The 26,629-nt window shown below is 41.6% G+C and overlaps 1 protein-coding gene across 1 annotated transcript in view; it reads left to right on the forward strand.

Moving 5' to 3' along the window:
• Positions 1 to 26,408, forward strand: part of ryr2a (ryanodine receptor 2a (cardiac)) — a 589,347-nt gene extending 562,939 nt beyond the window's left edge. The window contains exons 103-107 of the mRNA XM_060940301.1: positions 6,626 to 6,782; positions 7,028 to 7,092; positions 8,759 to 8,859; positions 21,393 to 21,444; positions 25,310 to 26,408. Coding sequence (XP_060796284.1) covers positions 6,626 to 6,782; positions 7,028 to 7,092; positions 8,759 to 8,859; positions 21,393 to 21,444; positions 25,310 to 25,405 — 471 coding nt within the window. The 3' untranslated portion in view covers positions 25,406 to 26,408. The remainder of the gene's footprint in view (positions 1 to 6,625; positions 6,783 to 7,027; positions 7,093 to 8,758; positions 8,860 to 21,392; positions 21,445 to 25,309) is intronic.
• Positions 26,409 to 26,629: the final 221 nt, after the last annotated feature.

A 26,629-nucleotide genomic window follows, 5' to 3' on the forward strand; every position in this document is an offset into this window, starting at 1 on the left:
GTTGTGTCAAAAGTAACTATATCGTCAACACTGCGTCCTTTAGTGTTTACCAGTCAACATTTTTGTTTGATGACCGAGGCCCAGTGTAAAACAATCTTTTAGAAAAGTTGTGCACATGTCAAACTAAGCTAACATTTTCCACCAGATTTTTAAATGTTTCAGAAACACTGATTTTCTTCGTACTCGTGCGTGTTTGTCGATCGCCTGTAAAGTGCAAAGCACGTTCCTGACACAGCCCATTTGCATGGAGTGATCCCTACAAAACTCCATAAAAGTTCAAGTGCACAGATAGCTGGAAGCATGAAAAGAACGATCAGGGTAAAAGCAGAAATGAAAGTTATTTTGACTCACTACTATGCCAATAAAAATCTTTAAATAATATTGGCTGGTGTTGAGTGGTCTATCAGATATATTCCATGCAGCTAGCATGATACTGAACAAGTCAAAGACAAGTAGATGAATGGAATATATCTGGTATCTCATGAAAAAAAGCCATTATTATTATTATTATTATTATTATTATTATTATTATACATACACTGTTTTCCAGTTTTTCTATGTCCTTTGATATGTTTTTCTCTTGTAAACAGAGGGGAACCGTCAGGGCCTTCTAGGCTTTCAGAGAAGGCCCAAACATATCAGCATTTCAAATGTTACATTTAATTTCTTTCATTCTTTCATAATTAATTATAATTATTGTCTTCTCATTTGGCCTAATTTTCTATCAAATTTGCTTCAGAAATGAAAGGGTTACTGTCCTGAAAACATTAAAATCGAGTTATCCAATGAGATTGTTTTGTTTGTTGTCTCCAGGCTGAGAAGAGTTTAGAGCTGCTCACTCACTGGTTAGGACTTCATTGCCGGGACAGAAGGCCATGGCAGTGTGTGTTTATGTAGGAAGTGACAGATGAATTAACCAATCAGATTTTGATTTATAGTGGGAGGGGCCATAATTGTATTGCCCTCAGCCTCCTCGAAGGCCAACGCGAGCTTACCTGCGACTCGTCAGCGCAGCAGTGAAGTCACCTTCCAGCCGGTGTAGCGCTCATCAGTAGTGTTAGCGAACGCTAATAAAGCGGTCAAGCCAGTGCTATCTATCGAGAGCAAGTAGCACAGGCTAACGACTGAGAAACTAAGATCTCTGTCTCCAGACTCTTCTTCCACGCTGCACGCTCGCTACAGTATTTTTCACTCAGACTTAAATATTCATTTCCCTGTGTAATTTACTGAGTTACTTTTAAAATCAGCATCAACAGCTACACACAACAGAGCAACCTGGCAGCCTGCCGCTAATCCCTTACAAAATCCTTTGCCCTGTTGCTTTTTTGGTGTCTGGCTAAGTTTCGGCTGAGCTCAAGTCCCAGCTCTAATAGTCACGGTTTGCCACTGCTTATAAGTATGTGTGAAGAATACCTAATGAAGTTTTGGTAGCCTTTCAGGTGTTCAAGGCGTCTTTCTCTTTCCTGGCGAACAAAGAAATGCTTCTGTGCATGCACAGCAGAAAACTTTCTCGTTCAATATTCACATCAGCTCCAACGTCATGTTTTCTTGGCAACCATGCAGTATTGTAAGCCATATTCAGTGCTCATTCTCCAGTGGGTAGAGTGACGTAATACACTGTAGGTGCAATAGGCTTATCGAATCAGTCTCATGTAAAAAGGGATCAATCTCACAAATTCATTAATCATTAATTCAAGTGTCTAAAAGTTGATAGCTAAACTATTAAAATCACTGGAATAACTTGATGTTGCTATAGTTTTAGTGAGTATCGTAGCTCTAATGTAATGCGTTTACTCTAGATCTATAACATTCACATAACAACCAAATGGGCGAAGGCAATTAGAATATTTGTTTGGCAGAGGTTGGCACTCAGTGAATGTTGTAGCAATAGACAGAACACAGTTTATTCAAAAGATACCATTTATTGAAATAGCTGACACGAATTAGCAAACTAATATTGATCAGATATAGCAATAATAGCAGCCAAGGAATAATTCAATATAAATGGTGATGCAATGTATACAGGTAATAATCAGTAGTGTATATGATAACTAAGGCACTAATGGTGATCAGAAGTAATAGCTATATGCAAGTTTACAGTGTAGGGGCGAGTGGATGTTAAAATGTGAAAGGGAAATCACGTGTTTGTGTGTCTGGGTGTATGTGTGAGAGGCGAGTGTAGGCGTGTGCGCAGCTGCGCACTAACGAGATGAGGCGGAGCTAGGGAGAGAGGGCATGCGCAGGTGCACGACAAGGAGGAGCGGAGTGAGGCTGTGCATGTGCACGGGCGAGATAGGTGTGGTATGTGAATGTAATGTGCGAGCCTTTGTGCTAGGCCTCAAATCCAAACTTCTACTCAACCTTAGCTACTCCTGAAATCCCAACGTTGAGGGGTGTAGTGCGACGGAGGGAGTTAAAAAGAGAGCGAGAACGCATGCACGATCTAACTAAACACAAATAGTAAACAAAGCAAATCAAACAACACGCGGTGAATCAAAATACGTACATTTAAACCATGAATGAATTCAAATAAACAACACTCTTCACGTTAACTAGCTACAACTAAGACTAACAATTGCCCAGATGCCAGCCTTACTTGAGATCGCTCTTGCTTGGCGACTGAAAGTGCGCCGTCTGTTATCCGAAGACAGCGCGGAGCGCAGGTCCAGGGAGAAAACCGTTCTGTTCCTTTTACTTTTACAGCTCGTCAGCTGAAGATCTTCGGTGTCCTGTCGGTCGTCCGATGATCTGGAAGGAATCTTGTTTGTAGTTCGTCGACGTTGCGAAAGGGAAAAGGGATCCGGTCGCCTTTTCTCTTTAAAATACTGCGTGGGCTGCAGTAACTAACCGGTTCAGTTATTATTGCAACTATGCGAAGATCAAATACATTGAACTTTGGCTAAAGGTCCCGTATCAATAGCTCGTTCTTTGTCCTTTGTTCTTCTGTAGCACCGATGCAACGACGTCTCTTTTACGCGTGGAAACCCACCGCCAGAGAGAAGGAATTTAAATTCTGCCGCGGGTTTAAAGCACACTCGTGACGTCACTGTATTTGGCATCCAGTATCATCTCTGTATCCAATACCATTACAGGGACTCAGAAGAATGGGCGGAGATAGAACACGGCATCGAGTACAGGGATTTTCGTGTTCAATGCTGTACGGTGGAAGGGAGAAGATGGTTCATAAAGCGAAGCAGGGAATTGGTTACTATGGCTACGGCATGGCAGGCCCCCCTACAACACATAGGATAAGCGATATGCTTATAATAATGCACGGTGTCAAACCAAATGAATGAAACCTGCTAGAAGGGAATAGAACACGTTTTTATTCCATCGAAAAAGTGTCCTGTATGGATAATAATTACATTTACAGCTACAGCATTTGGGAAGCATATTCAGGAAGCTTTAATTTTCCCTTCACTCTGTGAAAGCAGGACGTATCTTAGAAAGCGAAGGGTTAACAGATACACTATTCAAATCTGCTCGCAAACCTGTCTATAGTTCTGCTCCATCTCACTTAAAAAAAAAAAAATCTTCCAGGTAGCTTATCGTTGAGTGAGTTGAATCAGGAATGTCTGGGCAAGATAAACAATAAAGTCTGTATATTTCTAACACGTGAAGATTAATGACACTTTTATAGCGAAAAAACTCCACTACATCAGAACGTGACATGACTTTGATATAGTTGTGTCTTACATCGTATCAAATCTCCTTCTTTTCATTCTGCTCTCGCTGTCATGATTCAGCATGAGACCTCATCCATTGCTGGAGCAAACGTGCCGATGGCATTCAGTTTCCGTCTCTGTCCGTCAGTTTCTTTTCGCCTCTCAATCTCAGCGTGTTCTATTAAGAGCAGTGGTTCTGTGCTCCAGTGGAGGGGTTTGACATCCACTCGAAAAGGAAGCACAGGCTCAGCTATGTTGAGGACCAGTGCTTCTAGCTACACAAATCCCTCAGATTGATATCTGCAAGCCTTCTGGTCCCTGTGTGTGTGGGTGTGTGTTTGGCTGCGTGTATCTGTGCAGGGTATATATAATGCTCAGAATGTCATTTCATTTTTGTGCTACTTTACAAAATGTTCAGGCTTCAGTAATATTCCGCCACAGTGCTTTATTCAACCATCAAAGTGAACATGGAATTACACATTTGCACTATTAAAATGCTAATGAATTGAATGCCTGGTTAAAAAAAATAAATAAATGTACGTTTATTTATTTAAAAGCATACAAAAGGTCACAACTGACAAGACAAGCTACTGTAGTTAAAGCAGGACTAAAATATGAAATTGGGGTTGTTGGATAGTGAAAAAATAACCGGGCAAGAGGTGAACAAGATAAGGACACTAACCAATCACGTTACGGCTAGAACAGGAACGAATAATCAGATAACACAAAAGCACGTGGTACTGTTGCCATGGAGCTGCGACGTGCAGTGAGGGAGTGTATGGAGGACAGGATAGTGACCGGTGGCTATTATGGATGTGTATGTAGGTTGTAGGGTTATTGTTCAGTCAGACAGGCATGCAGACAGACAGAAAACAGATTTCATGGACGTCTTTGCTAATTATGTCTCCTCTTTTAGAACGGTTCTGTTTCCTGTTCAGGGTCAAACACGGAGTCAGAAATATCCACACAATCACTTAGATTATTAATTCAGTAGGAATGAAAGTTCCAAAATGTTTTAACTTGCCAAGGCTTCTTAACTTCCTGTTAGCGATCATGATTGACTACAGCTGATAGTTTCTCTGTGCCAACATAAAATGGTTTTGTTTGACAAGCACACGTTATTGGGAAGTGGAGTCACTTTGCCAAGCTCTGGAAGAAGACCCAAACTGTCTCCCTCAGCTGAGAGGAAATCGGTCCAGATGGTCAGGAACGGCCAAGGCACAGGCCTGCCATCAACTGGAATCTGCTGGAGCACCAGTGTCACTGTGTAGAGTCATGTGAGGTTTATATCTCCATGGACTGAGAGGCTGCCGTCCAAGAAAGAAGCCCCTGCTCCAAAATCAACACCTTCAAACTCGACTAAAGTTTGCAGCTGACCACATGGACAAAGAAAAAGCATATCTGTGAAGATGCTCAGTCATCTAGGTACATAGTAATCTGCGGTTGGTAGAAGAGAGCAACTGGACTTGCTTGAAAAGTCTTGAAGACGTTTCGCCTCTCATCCGAAAGGCTTCTTCAGTTCTGTCTGTCTAATAGGGAGTATCAAGTATTTATCCTCTCATGGATCATCATAGAATCCGAATCAGAATGCTGATGGCTGCGTTGTAGGTGGCTGATAGATGTCATAGACACCCACCTCTGTTCAGTGATGGTCGTTCCAGGTTGACAAAAATGAACGATCCTCTCTGGCTAAGATGTCTGCCAGTTTTCTGGAAGTCCTCTCATACTCCCGCACCAGTCGAAGGGAACTCATCCCAAAGTGCGTAGAAACATATCTGTGAAGATACTCAGTCATCCAGGTACATAGTAATCTGTGGTTGGTAGAAGAGAGCAACTGGACTTCCATCACGACCATCACTGAACAGAGGTGGGTGTCTAGGACATCTATCAGCCACCTACAATGCAGCCATCAGCATTCTGATTCGGATTCTATGATGATCCATGAGAGGATAAATACTTGATACTCCCTATTAGACAGACAGAACTGAGGAAGCCTTTCGGATGAGAGGCGAAACGTCTTCAAGACTTTTCAAGCAAGTCCAGTTGCTCTCTTCAACCAACCACAGATTACAAAGAAAAAGCCTTCTAAAGGAAAGTTTTATGGTCAAATATTGAGTTGTTTGGCTACAATGACCAGAGGTATGCTTGGAGGAGTAAAGGTGAGGTGTTCAACCCCAAGAACACTGTACCAACTGTTAATCATGGTTCAGCAACGTGGGTGGAATAATGGAGAAAGAGAACGAACTCAGAATTCATCAGTATAACCTCAAACCATCAGCGAGACAGGTAGAACTTGGACATAATTGGGCGTTCCAACAGGGCAATGACTCCAAACACATCAAAGCTGGGTGTGGAATGGATAAAGCAGAACATTGAGTCCTGACCTCAACCCTACTGAAAATGGGTGGACTTTGCTTAAGTCAGCTGCATGCCAGAAAACCAACAAATGTAACTGAACTCCGATTCTACCAAGAAGAGTGCTCAAATATCCAACCAGAATTCTGCGAGAACCTTGTTGATGGCTATCAGAAGTGTCTGGTCAAAGTGAAACTTGTTAAGGGACATTTAATAGAATATCAGGTGTGCTGGATGTGTAATTCTGACCCTGTGCTGATATCAGAAAACCCAAAATAAATTAAAACTTGTGCACCAAATTATAATTTTTTCTGTTAAAGATGCATGTTGTACAATCAAAGAAACCAGTGAAAGCCCAATATTGCCATAACATTCATGTCAAGGAAGAGCGTAATCAACTTCTGACCTCAAAAAGACGTTTTTTTTCTTTCTTTATATTAAATATATTAAAAGTCAACTTTCTCTTTGCCCATTTTATTTAATGATGCCCTCAGCCTATATTTTAAAACCTGTTTCACTGCTCAATATCTATTTATTTTTATCTTTACCTGTGTATTTGCATGTTTGATTTTTGTGTGTGGGTGTGTGTTGTGCCATGCCTACAGTGCTACATGTTCCACATGTACGTGGGTGTACGTGCGGGCGGTGGCATCGGCGATCAGATCGAGGATCCTGCAGGTGACGAGTATGAGATTTACCGCATCATCTTCGACATCACCTTCTTCTTCTTCGTCATCGTCATCCTCCTCGCCATCATTCAGGGTGAGACTGAGTGGTTTCGTAACGCGTGTAAAAGATACTGTATAATAACAATATAATAACAGTAATCACTGCAGAAATGACATGAACAACCTTTTGGAAACGTATTAGCGTGGATGAGTTGAAAAATACATAACTGATGATGATGATGATGATTTGACTGCTTCAGACGTTTACAGATGCAGTAAGGAGATCGTGTGTGTGTGTGTGTGTGTGTGTGTGTGTGTGTGTGTGTGTGTGTGTGTTAGGTCTGATTATTGATGCATTTGGTGAGCTGAGAGATCAGCAGGAGCAGGTGAAGGAGGATATGGAGGTGAGTGTACACACACACACACAGTAGAAGTAAAGTCACGTTGTTCTTTTTTACCTCTTCACAGCAGAAGCTTAACATCACTTCTTGGCTGTCCATTACATTTGCTGCTAATTGTGTATTCAGTGGGTGATGTATCTCCTTGCACTTGGGCTAATGGGTTCCAGCTGCTTCACTGAAGAGTCACTGCACAGTCAATATGTTTCTGATAAAAAGCCTTTCCAAAGTGTGTTTGTAACAAAGCATTGCCTCTGTCTAATAACCATAATTACCCGCTGCGTCGCTGCATTGACATTCCACTTTTTTTGGTTTCTATGACACCGTTTTTTACTTTTTTTTTTCATACACAACCGAGTCATTTGCTTTGAGGTTGGTCTGGATGAGGAACATTTCCTTTTTGAATATGGTGCCACTTTTTAACGTTGTGATGAGCTTGCTTTTTTTTTTTTTTTTGTACGATAACGCGTTTAATCAGAGCTCTTTGACTAAGGGTGTATTCAGACCAGGATAGTTCGATAGTTCACTTGCTTTGGTCCGAACCAAATGTTTTTTTTTTTTTTTTTTTCATTTTGGTGCGGTTCGCTTTCACACTGTACATTTTAGTAAGCGGACCAAAATCTGTCAACAAAGCCACGCGCCCTGAGGTCGTTCAGCTATTGGTCAGAGACGACACGCGCACAAAGCGTTAAGTTCAAAAGTAGTCATGGAGGCTTTCCGTGCTGTTATTCTTTTTTATGTCATCAAAGCTATATGTTTTTTACTGTTTTCACAATTGTGCGATTACTATGCTGTTGTACAAGTAATTTATCAACGACGACGACAAAGGGCAAGGCGGCTACGGAGGATAGCGCTGATGAGCGCACGTCATGTTGTGACAGTTCTGGCTCTTCACGCAATAGATGAATTTCTTTTTTGCGTCGCTAGTACCGCCACTTTTTGAAAGAATGTCCCTGATTTTAATGTAGGTCTGACGGAGTTTCTTCAATTTTCGCCGACATTGTTCTGCGGAGCGCGTGAACCCCTTCTCCGTTTTCTCACTGAATACAGCAAACACGTCGGCATTTTTGTGTGTTCTCTCCAAAAGCTCAGATAAGTGGACATCTGCCCATATATCCACAAGGGTACGCGTTTCTTCCTCAGCCCACGTTTGCCCCCTACTCATTTTTTGTACTCTGTAGTCTAGCCTACCACTGGTCTGAATGACTGAACGACTGTTGTAAGGTTCCCTTGACAACCGAAACAGTGTTTGCACTTTGCGGTGGAGTGTCAAGACTCTGTTTCCCATAATGCTCGACAAACGACGGAAGCTCCCGAGGTACAAAAAAGCAAAACTGTCGGATTAGGTCCGGTCTGCTTTCACACCTCCAAAAGATCCGCACCAGGGTTCCTTTGGTCCGGACCGAGTCTGACCTTGCAGCTCGGTCTCGGTCCGCTTGTTTGGTCCGGACCAGAGTTCGGTGGTTTGTATTCAGACCAACCCAAAAGGTCCGGACCAAGGGAAATTTGGTTCATTTGGTCGTTTGGTCCGGACCAAACAACGTAGGTGTGAATACGCTATAAGTTTAGAAAATGCGTGTTGGGATTTCACACTATCTGTTCTGTATTTCTGAAATATGCAGACTTTTTCTTATGTACAGTGCATGTCAGTGTGGTTTTGTTTCTTTCGCAGACTAAGTGTTTCATCTGCGGGATTGGAAACGACTATTTCGACACGGTCCCTCACGGCTTCGAGACACACACCTTACAGGAGCACAACTTGGCAAACTACCTGTGAGTGTTCTGCATGTGGGTGGGTGTGTGTGGTGAGAGAAGAAGTACTTTTGAAGAAAAAAAAAAAGATTTCAGAAAAGCCAAAAAGATATACATATAAAAATAAGGTGCTTTTGATGCTAATTTTATGGTAATAATATCAAGCGGGTAAACGTGGAGCGTGCATGTGTGCGTGTGTTTATAAAGATTTTACAAAAAAATACAAGCAGTGATGAAACTAGTATGCTTCAGGGAGCAACAGCAACGACATGCGAATGTAGTTAGAGACTGTTTGTGACGAATTTTAATATAAAACCGCAAATGAGCCTACAGAGAGAGTGATGACACATAACATCGCAGCATGAAGCAATAAGAGTGTGTAAGGACTCTCTAAAGAGCTGTCCTGCAGTGAGGAAGATGCTTGCTGTGCGAGGAAGAGTTGTGTTAATTACCTGGTTCCTCCATGTCTGCGTTTGTCATAACCACATACACAGACTCAGTCGGGGGAAACAGCGGTGCAGTCGCTTTCTGCCGGTTCTCACAGAAGCTTCTTTTTACCCTTTTTTTCTGAAAGAAACAAAAACCATGATGGTTGAAATTCATTCATGTGGTGCAGTACATCAAGCCTTGGTCATACTGTGGGTGAAAGTGAACTTAACCCTCTGGGGTCTGAGGGTATATTCTGGCACTCTAATGATTTTGGCATGCTCTGATGTCTGGAATGATCTGGAAAAACTTATACATGCCTTCATCTCTAGTAGGGTTGATTACTGCAATGGCCTTTTCACAGGCCTGCCAAAAAAGACCATCAAACGACTTCAGGTGATTCAAAATGCAGCAGCTAGGGTTCTCACACGAACAAAAAGAACAGAGCACATTACTCCAATTCTAAGGTCCCTTCACTGGCTTCCAGTAAGCTAGAGAATTGACTTTAAAGCATTGCTGCTGGTGTACAAATCTCTAAATGGTACAGGGCCCAATTACCTCTCTGATATGTTGCAGCGGCCTAACCCAACCAGATCTACCAGATCGCAGCAGCAAAATTTACTGGTAAAACCTGTTGTTAAAACAAAGTGTGGTGAAGCAGCTTTTAGCTACTATGCAGTGCAGCTATGGAACCAACTCCCAGAGGACATCAAAAATGCTCCTGCTGTTGGCAGCTTCAAATCTAGACTAAAGACCAAGCTGTTCTCAGATGCTTTCTGCTAACTGATAAATATCATCATCTTTACATGTTTTAAACTTTACTTAACTTTTACAGTCTCTGCATGTTTTAAACTTTACTTAACTTTTATTCTATTTTATTCTGCTGTTTTTTTTACTGAACTTTTACTTCATTTTATTATTTTATTTCTACTATTGTTTAATTCTTATTTTTTTTCCTCTCTTCTTCCCCATTTATTTTATGTAATTTTATTTTATATTGTTTACTGTTTTGCTTTTACTTCTGTAAAGCACATTGAACTGCCACTGTGTATGAAATGTGCTAGATAGATAAACTTGCCTTGCCTTGATGTCAATTTCAACAAATCTAAGTAGTATTTTCAGAGTCATATGACTTTTTTTTTGTCTTCAGCACAAGTTCAGCTACAATAATATCTCTGTAGTCTGTATGTCATGATTGTACTTAAAAAAAAACAGATTAATGAAGATGTTGTAAAAAGCAGTTTTACAGCTGTGTTGGAATGTGTGAAAAAACATGACCTTACCCATTGTGACAAACCATTTTGATCACTTGAGGTGATTCTGTTCAGTCTTAGGAATGTACAGTATCAAGCACAAAAACTTAAATCTGCTCCACTGAATTGGACAATTAACTGGCCATCAGAAAATGTATGTCCTATTGTTTTGGGATAAAGGGTTGGCAGTGGGAGAGGTATTCAATGAGAAGGGTAAAAAATTTCATTCCATTCAATGAGAAGAGTGAAAACCCCTCCTACTGCTAACTCTTAATCCCATCAAGTCAAGTCATCAAAATGGTTCATTACAATGGGTAAGGTCATGTTTTTTCACACATTCCAAAATGGTTATAAAACTGCTTTACAACAGCTTCATTTAGCTGTATTTTTTTAAGTACTGTCATGACATACATACTACATAGATATTATCGTAGCTGAACTTGTGCTGAATACAAAAAAAGTCATATGGCTTTGAAAATACTGCTTAGATTTGTTGAAATTGACAACAGCGTCAGAGCATGCCAAAATCATTAGCGTGCCAGAAAAAGATGAAGAAGAAATGTGAGCAAACAAGTGGCGGTGCACGTTTTATTTACTCAAGAAGCACACACACATTATCCACTACACCACACGCATATCAGCTGACATGCTCATTAGAAATAGAGGAAATATTTACACTTACTCGAGTTGATCTTCAGCTGGATTGATTCAAAGTTCAAAAAGTCACTGCTCGTCATCAGTGCCGCAGTTCTCAAGATTGAACTGAATCGCTGTCCTGAATCATGAATTGAATTGCTGTCCTGAAATTGAATCACTGTCCCGAATCATCTGAAGCGCCTCCTGAGCATCAAGTCGCCGTGCCTTCTCGCAACCTCCAAACAGGGAGCCTAAACTGTGGCTGACAGATTTTATCCTGTTTACAGTGGGCGTTCCCACCGCGAGAAAGAAGCCAATCGAAACCGCAAGAGTGAAAGTGATCATCATATCATTATCATGTGAATAGTCGTTTATGAATGTGTAAGTGTGCGCTCAGTGCTCCGACTCCGGTGTGACGGAGTACGGTGACGAGTTTTATGTTTCATCGAATTTAGGTAATTTAAAAACTAATAATATTATTTGGCAGTGGGCACATAGGAAAGTGTAAAGTTTCTGTCAATATGTTTATCATGCTTGTATGATTAAAAACTCATGAAGATATTGATCTGAATACACGACCTACTCATTCTAAACTTGCCGAGCTTCACCGGCGAACCTCTCAACCCCAGAAGGTTAATCTGATTTCATTTTAATTACAGTGTGAACACAGCAGCACATTCATGTTTTGCTAAAATCTGAATAATATCTCATCTGTGGCAATGCGGCCCAGTGTAAACAGGCTAATGAGAGGTTATGTTAACGTTTTTTTTAACACCAATCCAATTTGAAGTTCATTTATTTCACAATAATAAACAGGCTAGATGACAATAATGTACACCAATCAGCCATAACATTAAAACCACCTGCCTAATAACGTATAGGTCCCCCTTGTGCCACCAAAACAGCTCTGATCCTTTGAGGCTTGGACTCCTCAAGACCTCTGAAGGTGTGCTCTGGTATCTGGTTTCACAGTGGTGCTGTACTGTAAGTTGTGAGATGGGGCCTCCATGGATCTGACTTGTTTGACAAGCACATCCCACAGATGCTTGATTGGACTGAGATTTGGGGAATTTGGAGGCCAAGTCAACACCTTGAACCCTTTGTCATGTTCCTCAAACCGTTCCTGAACACATTATCCTGCTAAAAGAGGCCGCTGCCATTAGGGAATACCGTTGCCACGAAGGGGTGTGCTGAGTTTGCAAGAATGTTTAGATAGGTGGTGCATGTCAGCATAACCTCCACATTGATGCCAGAACGGCTTGCCTTCTTTCCATAGTGCATCCTGGTGCCAGCTCTTCCCCAGATAAGTGAGCGCACACACACTCAGCCATCCTCGTGATGTGTATATATATATTTAAAAAAAAAATTAATCAGACCAGGCCACCTTCTTCCATTGTTCAGTGGTTCGGTTCTGATGCTAAGGTGTCCATTGTAGACGCCTTCAACAGTGGGCAAGGATCAGCAATATAAGCTCTCTGACTGACCTATGCAGACCCATACACAGCAAGCTGTGATGCAGTGTGAATCCTATCATACACCTGTCTGTCATAGACAGCATGAACAACAATTTTTCAACAATTTGTGCTACAACAGCTCTTCTGTGGGATCGGACTGGACGGGTTAGCCTTCACTTCCCACATACATCTATGAGCCTTGGGCACCTGTCACTGGTTCACCAGTTGTCCTTCCCAGTTGGACCACTTTTGTTAAGTACTAACCACTGTATACTGGGAACACCCCACAAGACCTGCTGCTTTGGAGATGCTTAGACCCAGACATCTAGCATCACAAATTTGACCCTTATCAAAGTCACTCTGATCCTTACGCTTGCCCATTTTTCCTGCTTCCAACACATCAACTTCAAGAACTGACTGTTCTCTTGCTGCTGAATGTGTTGTATATCCCACCCCTTTACAGGTGCCATTGTAATGAGATGATCAATGTTATTCACTTCGCCTGTTAGTGGTTTTAATATTACGGCTGATCGGTGTGTATAAGAATCCACTTTTGTCAGTGAAGTCTTAACTTTTACATGCTGTCTCAAGTTTTTAATTTTTTTTTTCCACTGTCACCTCAATTAGTGTCACCGTTTCTGGTTCTGGTCTCACATCTGGAAATTTCTCTCTGCAAAAGACGCCATTATGACTTGACAAAGTTATCATTGCGAACTTGGTCCATTTTTTTCACTCTTTGCACATACAGTGGCATGCAAAAGTCTGGGCACCTTTACTGAAAATGTCTGTTACTGTGAATAGTTAAGTGAGCAGAAGATGAACTGATCACCAAAAGGCATAAAGGTAAAGACGAGACATTTCTTTTCAGCGTTTTCTGCAGGATTTGTGTATTATTTTTGTTCTGTACAATTGGAGAGTGAAAAAAGAAAAGGAACACCATGCGGAAGTTTGGGCACCCCAATACATTTGAGTTCTCAGGTAACTTTTACCAAGGTTCCAGACCTTAATTAGCTTATTGAGCTGTGGCTTGTTCAAATTCTTCGTTAGGAAAGGTCAGATGATGCAGATTTCAAAGCTGTATAAATTCTCTGACTCCTCAACAGCCATGGGCTCCTCTAAGCAACTCCCTCGCATTCTGAATAATAAAATAATTGACGTTCACAAAGCAGGAGAAGGCTACAAGAACGTAGCAAAGTGTTTTCAGGTAGCTGTTTCCTCAGATCGTAATGTTATTAAGAAATGGCAGTTAACAGAAACAGTGGAGATCAAGGTGAGGTCTGGAAGATGGAGAAAACTTTCTGAAAGAACTGCTTGTTGGATTGCTAGAAAGGCAAATAAAAACCCCTGTTTGACTGCAAATGACCTTCAGAAAGATTTAGCAGACCCTGGAGTGGTAGTGCACTGTTCTACTATGCAGCGACACCTGAACAAATATGACCTTCATGGGAGAGTCATCAGAAGAAAACCTTTCCTGCATCCTAGCCACAAAATTCAGCGTCTGAAGTTTGCAAATGAACATCTAAATAAGCCTGATGCATTTTGGAAACAAGTCCTGTGGACTGATGAAATCAAAATAGATCTTTTTGGCCACAGTGTGCAAAGGTATGTTTGGAGAAAAAAGGGTGCCAAATTCCAGGAAAAGAACACCTCTCCGACTCTGAAGCATGGGTGTGGATCGATCATGCTTTGGGGTTGTGTTGCAGCCAGTGGCACAGGGCACATTTCATTGATCGAGGGAAGCATGGATTCGAATAAATACCAGCAAATTCTGGAAACAAATATCACACCATCTGTAAAAAAGTTGAAGTTAAAACGAGGATGGGTCCTACAATAAGACAATGATCCAAAACACACCTCAAACTCTACAATGGAATACCTCAAGAGGCCCAAGCTGAAGGTTTTGCCCTGGCCCTCACAGTCCCCTGACCTAAACATCATTGAAATTCTGTGGATAGATCTCAAAAGAGCAGTGCATGCAAGACAGCCCAAGAAACTTGTAGAACTGGAAGCCTTTTGCGAGGACGAATGTGTGAAAATCTCCCAGGTAAGAACTGAAAGATTATTAGCTGGCTACAAAAAGAGTTTCCAAGCTGTGATACTTGCCAAAGGGGGTGTTACTAGGTACTAACCATGCAGGGTGCCCAAACTTTTGCTTCGGGCCCTTTTCCTTTTTTGTCATTTAGAAAACGTAAAAGATGAAAATAAAAAATTGTTTTGCTTAAAATCTAAAGTGAATGAGTCATCTTTAACTTTATGCCTTTTGGAGATCATTTCATCTTCAACTTGCTTCACTGTTCACAGTGACAGCAATTTTGACCAGGGGTGCCCAAACTTTTGCATACCACTGTGTAATGATCTCATCTCATCTCATCATCTCTAGCCGCTTTATCCTTCTACAGGGTCGCAGGCAAGCTGGAGCCTATCCCAGCTGACTACGGGCAAAAGGCGGGGTACACCCTGGACAAGTCGCCAGATCATCACAGGGCTGACACATAGACACAGACAACCATTCACACTCACATTCACACCTACGCTCAATTTAGAGTCACCAGTTAACCTAACCTGCATGTCTTTGGACTGTGGAGGAAACCGGAGCACCCGGAGGAAACCCACGTGGACACAGGGAGAACATGCAAACTCCGCACAGAAAGGCCCTCGCCGGCCCCGGGGCTCGAACCCAGGACCTTCTTGCTGTGAGGCGACAGCGCTAACCACTACACCACCGTGCCGCCCACTGTGTAATGATTTCCCTGAAAATTCATACACAGCTTTCTTAACAACCTGATGATAAAATTATACCATTTATATAGTTTTATACCATAGCTCTGTGGAATGATCAGTTCTGATTGGTCAGAAAGTATTGATTAATTTTCTATAACAGCAGCTCTGACAGTGCTTCTCGATGCAAGGGTTATATACTGTGCTGCGATAGTAAAAAATCTTACACATAGACCTGGATGGTGGATGTTCCACATTTTTCCAAATAAAAATGCGTGTGTGATGCACCCAGACACTCATCCATGATGTATCACGGTCATTGGGTGTTTCAGGTCTCGAAACATCAGGCACCCTTACCCGAGGGACCCGGCTGAGGTTGATCAGATTCAGACTTGTGTCTGAGTAGTGCTTGTCCACAGCTCACTCCTCCTCAACAAGAACATAATTTTAAAAAAAAAAAAGCACGTGTAATCATTGATATGGTGAAATTTGAAGATGTTTACATTGCATTTTTGGAAGGGGTCTCCGGTGTCTGTGCTTTGTCATAGTCAGAGGTGAAGCTAAAGTAAACTAAGCTGAAGTTTCCTGACATTAACACGACAGACTACATCTTTCAAGCCACTGCTGCAAGGTGGTATACAAAGAGACAATCGTAAGGGAACGACTGGTTATAGATTCCATAATGTAACCGATAACAGGCACTAAATTGCAGACGTTCCACAACATTAAATGTAACTGGGTTGATATGATCGATATGATGCCTTTCCTCACTAAATGGAGGAAAAAAAATTAACGTTGCTGTGGTTTAAAAGGAATAAAAGGGGCAGAATATCCACAGTGGGCAATATCCAAAGGGGCAGAACAGGTCAAAAACAACAAAACACAGAAGAAAGAGCAAAAACAAAGCAACAAACAAGAACACAGGGGAGTAGTAACATTACCATATGTGACACCTCACCGAATCCAGGGACACATGTCGGCCGAAACGAATCCGAGATAATCGCAAAAGAAGCATTTTTTTTCGAAATTTGTGATTTTCGTTTTTTTTCCATAATGTGCAAGTTGAGATCTTGAAGAATGCAATCAGTATTTCAGATAATAGATTGTTTTGTTGGAAAAGCATACATTTTTTGTTGCAAATTGTCTCGTTTTTGTCAGGACTGTAGCCTGCTGGGGGGTGTGGGTAAATTACCATATGGGCCATTCACATGAAGATTTAAGTCTTTTTTTTTTTTTGCGAATCAGCTGTATGATACGAGCTGAGCTCGTGGCTACTTAAGCTGCATACAGGCATGTAATTTCACTATGGAATGATCAAGCTAAACAGAGCGCAGAGGAGCTGAAACACCGCGAAGCAAACAGACGCACGGTATTTACATCAGAGATAACCATTTCTAGCAAAAAAAAACGCAACCAAAAGGAAGTGTTCTAGGACTACATTCCATCGGAGGCATTGGTGTGTGCAAGGCGACGTTTCTCTTTCTGATGGGGTAAGTTTATTAATCTAGGGCTGTGTGGTTATTTTTGCATGTAACGGAGAGTGTTGTGGTTTGGTTACATGAAACTAGCGTTGTGTTAGTTATCATTGTGCTATCTTTCTTTCATACGGTGTGAGTAATTTTTCAACCACAAAACGTTAAAGTATACTTTAGGACTTATTTTTGTACTTCATAATTGTGTTGGGCATACTTTACATGGAAGGAAAATTGACGTGGTGATCTTTGTTTACATGAAAGTAGCATCGTGCTAGCTAGTAGGGGGTAGGGCTTTCCTTAATGTCATGCAAATGAGCAGCATTATGTGCCCGCCCTGCACCCAGAGTAGCTGAGATGGAAAACTTTGAGGGCGATTTTCTCCCTTTTCTGTTTTAAGAGGTATACACTTTCAAAAGGCCACACATTCTTCAAATATTGTCAGATCTCCACATGGAAGGCATCATTGGAAAGCTTAGAAACTGTACTTTCTGAATCTGTCAATAACTCAAAATGCCCCCGGGCAGACATGTGTCCCTGGATTCTGTGATCTGCCACATATTGGCTGGCTTTTTTTTTTCATGGTATATCAGCTATATTCCATTCAGCTCCATCCGTCTTTGACTTGTTCAATATCATTCTAACTGAATGTGTCCCTGGATTCCGTTATCTGACACATATATCAGAGGAATCACGGAACGCATTCAAAGAGCTATGAGGAAACACAACATTAACACACCTGTCAAACCACACACAACACTCCGTCAGATCCTGGTTCATCCCAAAGACAGAATACATCCGGATAACAAATGCAACACCGTATTTAAGATTCCATGTCAATCATGCAATAAAACTTACATCGGGGAGACAGGAAGGAGCTTCACCACAAGGAAAAATGAACATAAGAAAGAGTGCAAAAAGGAGACAGCTACAAGACAAACCCGAACAATAAAAGAAAAGGCACAACAGGAAAATTACAAGTCAGCCATGACAGATAATTGTAAAAGAGAAAATCACATTATGGACTGGGGGAATGCCAGAGTCATCCGCACAGAAGATAATAAACATCAGCGCTGGATCAGGGAGGCCATGGAGATCCGAAAGCGGAGCCCGAGGACCATCAACCGGGATGAGGGAGCATACATGCTCTCCCATACCTGGAGTGCCATTTTGCAGGGGACGAACAGACAGTAAAAGGCGTGACCAACCTGTCAAACCAGACAGGAAGGCCACGCCTTCGGAAACATCAGCTGATAAGATGCGTCACCATACATGTCAACCTTTGGTCAATCAAACCTGTCTAACCAACCTCCAAAATCCGTATTTCCCTTATAAAATCCATATAAGATGCAAATTAAAATAATTTACCTAAAATTTGAATGATAATTAACAATGATATATCCCAGTTACTTTTTATTCAATATTAATAACAATAAACCTTCAGAATGAATACAAAGCTCCACTGTTTGACAAAAACACAAAGTGTTATCAGCGTAGTTACGAAGGAAATACTTCGTTGCTTGGAGACAGGTTTCACCGAGCGGCTATTATGCACGAGACTTCATATTAGCCACAAAGTCAGGAAAATCTGTTCGTAAAATTACGTTATAATGACCAAATACAATGAAAAGTATTTTTCCAGTCTCACCTGTGAAAGGTAATCCCATGTGATCTCGTTTGGACGGTAAACCTGTTGGTACAGTTAAACGCAGCACATGAATGAGGCATCTTTATTCTCGGCTACTGTCTAGACGCTATACTGGAGACGGTTGAAGAATCTCCACTTTGCCACATCCAATATGGCGGCGAGGATGACGTATGATTCTACGCAGAAGGCGGCGTCTGTTTATATGTCTATGGCTTCATGGTTGGCGGGATTCTCGCAATGCGGTGTGCGCATGATCAAAAGTGGAACGAAGTCTCGCTACCACAAGATAACGCGCGATTTCATAAGACTCTTTACTGGCTGTCTGTGGTGTACAGTACGTTTGTAAATGTTATGCGCTCTTTTATCATCGTGGGAATTGATTATAGCTCTAAATAAATATCGAAGTTTTTTTTAAATAATCCGTATAACTTTATTTATACGCCCGTATACTATGTTTATTGAATCAAATCCGTATAAAATCCGGACATTCCGTATAGGTTGACATGTATGCGTCACCAACAACATCCGGTGACACTCTGAGGAAGACGACAGTTACGTACGTCGAAACATGTCAGGTAAACAAACCTAAAACTAGATGTCTGATAAAAAAGAAAAAAACTAACCATATCTAATATAAGACATAATGAACGTAATCGAGTAATCGAGAAAGGAATAAAAGGCTTCAGAAAATACACTGGTACACCACCATGACTTTTTCCTTTAACAGCAGGTCCCTAAGTGTCTTATTCCATACTTTCCTTTCCTTTCCTTTTAACAACGTTCATTCTCTTAAAATCATCAGGAAAGAAATCCAGAGAGAAATCACGACTCAGAAACGGGGTCCTCCATGATTCTGAAGCAGAGAGGAACTGTCAGGACCTTCTGGCCCTTCAGAGACGGCCCAAATATATCAACATTTCAAATGTTATATTTAATTTCTTTCATTCTTTAATTTCTTTCATAATTTCATGATAATTATTCTCTTCTGATTCTAATTTGACCTAATTTTCTATTAAATTTGCTTCAGAAATGAAAGGGTTACTGTCCTGAAAACATTAAAACCGAGTTATCCAATGAGATTGTTTGTTGTCTCCAGGCTGAGAAGAGTTTAGAGCTACCCACTCATCGGTTAGGACTTCACTGTCAGGACAGAAGGCCATGGCAGTGTATGTTTATGTAGGAAGTGACAGGTGAATTAACCAATCAGATTTTGATTTATAGCGGGAGGGACCAAAAATGTATCGCCCTCGGCCTTGTCGAAGGCCAACGCAAGCTTAACCGTGAGTCGGCACCGTCAGCATTGCAGTGTCGTAACCTTCCAGCCGGTGTAGTGTTCATCAGTAGTGTTAGCAAATGCTAATCAAGTGGTCAAACCAGTGCTATCGAGAGCAAGTAGCACAGGCTAACGACCGAGAAACTAAGATTTCTGTCTCCAGACTCTTCTTCCACGCACAGGTAGCAATGTCATTATTTCATATGAATAAAGTTTTGGGGTTTTTTGTGAACTTCCCCAAATCCCTCTATTGTAAAATATGTTAATTTGTTAGGTTCCGTTAATGGTTCCACTGTTGTTTCTGATGGGGCGTTAATTAGTGTAACACACCTGTGGACATTATCGTGCTTGGGAAGTCTAGAAAGGCGTAAGCTGGCTTAATGAATCCTGCACGGACAATATTCATTAATACAGTATATATAGTTTATTTTTCCCAATATATGAGGTTTATTTTTTGACGTAAGAATGTTTCGACACACATCCACTGTCTGTATCGGATCAAATATGTAAATTAACGTTGTAAAATGGCGGCACGGTGGTGTAGTGGTTAGCGCTGTCGCCTCACAGCAAGAAGGTCCGGGTTTGAGCCCCGTGGCCGGCGAGGGCCTTTCTGTGCGGAGTTTGCATGTTCTCCCCGTGTCCGCGTGGGTTTCCTCCGGGTGCTCCGGTTTCCCCCACAGTCCAAAGACATGCAGGTTAGGTTAACTGGTGACTCTAAATTGAGCGTAGGTGTGAATGTGAGTGTGAATGGTTGTCTGTGTCTATGTGTCAGCCCTGTGATGACCTGACGACTTGTCCAGGGTGTACCCCGCCTTTCGCCCGTAGTCAGCTGGGATAGGCTCCAGCTCGCCTGCGACCCTGTAGAACAGGATAAAGCGGCTAGAGATAATGAGATGAGATGGGAACGTTGTAAAATTCTGTGTGAAACGTCGAGTGTTTATCTGAGTAGCCATTTGGCTGGGTGCTAACTGGTGTATTATGTTGTCAGGATGCCGCAAGTCTTTCCCCTGTCTCTGTGTGTTGATCACTCGGTCAGTCATTGTTTTCCAGAATAAATAGTGACTGATGAACTCTTCGCCTCCTCTGCATCATCTATTAGCCACACAGAGACTTTTAATTATTATTAGAGTAACTGACTGGTTATAGTCGGTCACACACACTCACCCCAGTATTTTTCACTCAGACTTAAGTATTCATTTCCCTGTGTAATTTACTTAGTTACTTTTAAAATCAACATCGACAGCTACACACAACGGAGCGACCTGGCAGCCTGCCGCTTTGCCCTGTTGCTTTTTTGGTGTCTGGTTCAGTTTTGGCTGAACTGAAGTCCCAGCTTTAATAGTAACAGTTCGCCACTGCTCTGAAGAGTGTACTTCCTTTGGACTTGGACACAGCCATGTCTTTAATAATATGCTTCTTAGTCTTAGGTCTCAGAGGGTTAAGACTGTTGAGCGATGTGTTAAGGCAGTGAGAGTGTGTTGTTGATAAATGTGAATGATAATGACGAGTGGCGTGGGATGGATTATCGAGTAGAAGGTTTAAAATGTTTGTGTAAAATTCTCAGATTGAATCATTGCTTTTTTTTTTTTTAATTTATCAGACGAGCAGTGTGGCAGATTGCCAGTATGCTGATTGTAATGTTAATGTGTTTCCATTTATCGATTTATTTTGCAGGTTTTTTGTGATGTATCTCATTAATAAGGATGAAACGGAGCACACAGGCCAGGTAATCTCCCAATCATCAGCTGTCAATCGGACAATCCTCTGATGCTCTGTCTTTCTCTGTCTTTCTCTGATACTGGATCTACTTCTACTATTATCGAGTGTAAATTCAAATCTTATTATTTCTATGATGATTGCTTTTCACTCCCGCTTCTTTTGTTTCTCGCCCTGTTATTATTTTCCCTGATTGTTTTTCTTTCCTTCTTTCTGATGATGATGTATACAGTTAGTCATCATACATGCTGGAACTGGCAAATGTACTTCATGACATTTTTGCTAATGGTATTGTTAGATGATTTCACCTCGACACACATCTACCGTAAGAATGGTCTTATTTATGCCTGGACACTGACACTACGTTCAGACTGCAACCTGAAACGACGCATATCCGATTTGTTGTGAAATCCGATTTTTTTGTTAGGCCGTTCACATTACCAATTATATGAGTCTTGTATGCGATCTCCAATATGAACGGAAAACGACCCAAAAGTGTCCCGCATGCGTAAACTGATACGTAATAAGCACATCTATGTAATACGTAAACAAAAAAAAGCGCACTCTTCATGTTTAATGATTTCTTTTTTTGTTTGTTTGTTTAATTATCTGGTTAGTGTTAAAGTGTGAGGTCTCGTGTGTGTTTTTGTTTCTGAACTGAAATGAAAACGTGTAGCCTGGTAACGAGGGTTGACTCCTAAATGTCTCTCTAATTTCTATATAAGTGCACTACATGTTACTAGGAAGTAATGGATTTTTAAACTCTATATAGTGCACTCGAGCTTCAGTAGGCAGTCATTTGGGACACGGCCGCTGTATTACCAAACTCTTAATTCAGGCTTAATAATTTGCACATATTTATTTCATCATATTAATAAACTTTTTCTACATTTTTATAAATATTTATTTAGATTGTTTATAGCCAGCTGAATTCTGCAACTTCTCTCAGCGCTGGCTCAAGGTGCAGAAACACCAGTGCAGTTTGCGATGGAGACGAGGCGAGACCTGGCGATGTGGTTTTTGTGGCGGCGGCGGAACTCGCACAATAATCTGATTAACAGCAGACTAATGAGACCGAAGGTGTCAAATTACTGGAAATTTCCAGAACAATTTTATAATCTTGTAATACAGGATGGTTTAAGTTATAAATCAGTTATAGAAACTGTTTTATTTAATCAGGCTAACAGATCAACATCCAGGTCCCTACCAAATCCACCATTAGCTTGATCAATTCTATAAAAGTCTATTTAAATTCTGAAAACTGTACAAATGTTGTTGTTTTCCACCAAAGAGGCGGGATTAGCCAACGCAGAATAGTGACGTTTGTCTCTTGTTGATGACGTGTAGGTCGCATGAATGCGACCTGTCCGGTCAGACTGCAGTCGCATGTGAAAATAACGGATATGCATCGGAATTAGGACCGCATATCCAAGCGGCCTGGGTCGCATGTGAAAAAATCGGATCTGTGTCGTTCAGATTGTCAATAACAAATCGGATACAGGTCACATATGGGCAAAAAAATCGGATATGGGTCGTTTCAGGGTGCAGTCTGAACGTAGTCTGAGTGTCAGATTCTGTCTGAAACACATCAAGCTTTTTAGCAGTGAAATGAGTCTTCCAGCATTTATCAGCTCTTCTTTAGAGTAGATGATGTTATAGCACCATTGCCAGACACGCTTCACCGTGTTGAGAAAAAGAGCAGGAAGGCACTTGTTGAACTTTTCAACACTGGAGTAATACAATAGAAATAAAATAAAAATAAACGAGACCGTCGGTGACGGCGTAGCTCAGTCCGGCCCCGTCTAGTCCAGAAGGAACAATCTAAAGTGGCCCACCTTAATGTGCAATAAATGTTGTAAGCTATATATAGAAGTGATATCCACTCTAGGAATACCGACCTATTTTCCAGAAAGAATCCAAAACGGCAAGGAATTGACCGAGAAGTGATTTTTGTCAAACTGCTCATTAAGGCTTAATTAGTCCATAACATCATTAATAGTAATTGTAATGAAGCAAATCTGGGTAGAAGTTATATGCACCCTAGGTACCCCTACCTTCATGCCAGAAAGAATCAAAATCAGAGAAGAAGCGATTTGTGTGGAAACTGCTCATTAGGGATTGATTAATTACTCCATATCTTCATTATTAATTGCTATTATGCAAATTTGGGTAGAAGCCATATGCACCCCAGGCAGACCTACCTTCCTGCCAAAAAGTAAAAATCGGTGAAGCACTGAAACAGAAGAAGCGATTTTCGTTAAAGGTCCCATGGCATGGTGGTTTGTCGATGCTTTAAACGGGCTCGTGGAGGCTTCCGGGTGTTATATCCGCAGCCTTTCTCGAAATGAACCCTCAGCACGTAGATATAGCCTCCTGGGAGAAAGCCCCATTTCAGCGCTTTTCCCAGTGCGTCGTTTTGCTAATGAGAAGCAGGAGGCGGGGAAGGGTAGAGGGTGGGGGCGGGTCTTATCATTAATATTCATGACATGTAAACGTGTTACCTCTGATTGGCTAACAGCACTGTGACGCTACCTCCAGTGGGTCAGAACAAGCGGATGTGGGTGTCTTACTATGGCGAGAGAGAAGGAACAAACCGCGAAGGGAAAAATACCGCACGCTGACGTCATTAAGGTGCGACGCGAGGAAATAAAATAAATTCAACAAATGTTTGGGTTTTTACTGAACAAACAAACAAATAAAATGAACGCGTGACTTAAAAAAAAATGTGGGTGTCTTTGTAAAAACTGTTTTGATTGGCTATTATAACAGAGCATGCTGCATGCTTTTTGGTTTTGTAGCGCAGAGTACCTGGCTAACTGCAGGAAGCGGTTAGCTGCACAGCTAATGTAGCCATTGCAAGGCTAACGTGGCACCGATTTTAAAACACGGCAAAACGACTTAACAGTTATACACTTACTTGTTCGGTGTTTGTGGCTGATGTGGCAGGGATGCTTGGCACGGACCCAGGCTTCAGTGACAGTTGATGTGCAAAACCTGCCCTGTACTGTCCCAAGTTGTGGAAACATTCATCAGGAAAATGCTTCCGACAAACATACACCGTCTTAGGTAGACTCGACGGCGTATTATTGGAGTAAATAAAATTAAGCCACTGCGTCTTCAGGGGCTCTCCCGTCGGCAGTGAAAACAGACTCCTTTCTGTGTTGTCACATCCATGTACAGCGCAACTTCCATGTTTGGTGGCAACTTTTGAGCTGGGCAGGCAATCCATACAGTGGGTGGGAATCCGGGGGGGGCGTGGGGATCATCTCCCTTGCTGACGTAGGCAAGGGAAGAGTTTATCAACGCGCCGTTTTGACGCGCCATTCTCAAATGTTGGGCATAGTTTGGTTTACACATTATGAAATTTCTAGCCACTGGGGTGACTTAAGAAGGTCAGAGGAACTCATTTTAATGTTAAAAAAACCTCAGAAAGTGAAAATTTCATGCCATGGGACCTTTAAATGTGGACGACAGACAACACATAATGGCATAAGCTCATCGCTTGTCGGCCGGATGAGCTAATAAATAAAATCTGGTTGCTTTCACTTTCCTGAAGGTTTGGTGGTATCATTGTGTGGATGTCCTGTGGCCTTGGATAACACACATCTATAAATCCTTCCTTCCTTCCTTCCTTCCATCCATCCATCCATCCATCCATCCATCCATCCATCCAAAAAAGTAGTCAACACTAAGACGCAGAATGAATTACGCAGAGCTTAATTTACAAATATCCATAAAAGCATTCACCAAAAAGATGCGTAACATAAACGTTTTCTGACAGAGCAGTATTCATATATTTATCACTTGTCTGTGTGTTATTTAACTCACTCTGTCTCAGTCCTGTTATTCATTACGTCCTCTGTGTTCTGCTGCAGGAGTCCTACGTTTGGAAAATGTACCAGGAACGCTGCTGGGAATTTTTCCCGGCCGGAGACTGCTTCCGCAAACAATATGAGGACCAGCTCAACTAACACACACACTCTTTCTCTCACACACACACACACACACACACACACACACACACACACACACACACACACACACACACAGACTTGGGTCCCTTGGATTTGTTTCTCTGTGACTTACGCGGAGGAGGATGCTGTTTAGTTTGGAATGAGTTTGAGATCTTGTCCATAGTTGAACTGTTCCCAGAACACGCTGGGACACAGACAGAGAGCGAGAAAAGGAGAGTCTGAACGCTTCTCCATTCTACATTTGCTTTATTAAACTTATAAAGAGGAGCAAAAAAAAAAAAAAGAGAGAACAAGAACGAGAGGGGGCGCAAGAACGAGGAGGATGTGGACGGATGACATAAAAGAAAGAGACAGTGGAGGCCAGACATCTTGCTCATTCTTGGTCTCTTTATTTGTTTGGCAGGATGAACAGATGAGTGCATGGATGGATGGATACGAAAGAAAGACAGGCACCATGATATTGGCCAGGGGCAACAGAAGGGACACAGTGCCTTACCAAGCAAAGGGTGAGCTATGCAAGCTGCGAGAGAGATGGAGCAAAGAGGGAGAGAGGGGAAAAAAATAGACAAAGAAACAGGTGGAGAGAAGTCAAGAGGGCTACAATAGGTGCAATGTACTGCTAGTGTAGGTATATAATTAGGAGTGTGTGTGTCGGGGGGGGAGGTAGTGTATGAAAGTGAGTAGATATAGTTGTAAGGCTGCGTTCACACCATGTGTTTTTCCCTCAACTAGCCAGATGTTGTTGTTGTTTTTTTTCTGAAACAACAAGCCAGGTGTTTCACGGACAGCAAAAATGCTGACCAAACTTTTTTTTTTTAAACTTCACCCTACAAGGTTACAGGCCAGGGGGCAAGTGCAAAAAAACCAAGACAGAAGGTAGAACCACTGTCTGGATAACAGCTGAGATACAAATTTAATGTTATTTACTACTATAACCACTACTACTACTACGACTAATAATAAATCTCGATAGAGAACTAATTTAGGCAGTATGGAGTTCCTGGTGGACACGGTACATTAACTGAAATCATCCACCTGGTTACCTATGTTGCCTACATCAGGGCTATTTGCATGTGAGCACCTTAATGATCTTCCTCACGCTTACCAGCCATAAACACAAAGCATTCATTAAATCAGAAAAACTGAGCAAAGGGGAAGTATAAATAAAGGAAGTGAAACCCTGTGGGTTTTATTTATTGGCTGCATGACAATAAACACACA

The sequence above is a fragment of the Neoarius graeffei genome, chromosome 14 (genome assembly GCF_027579695.1).
Source record: "Neoarius graeffei isolate fNeoGra1 chromosome 14, fNeoGra1.pri, whole genome shotgun sequence".
Taxonomy (NCBI): Eukaryota; Metazoa; Chordata; class Actinopteri; order Siluriformes; family Ariidae; genus Neoarius; species Neoarius graeffei.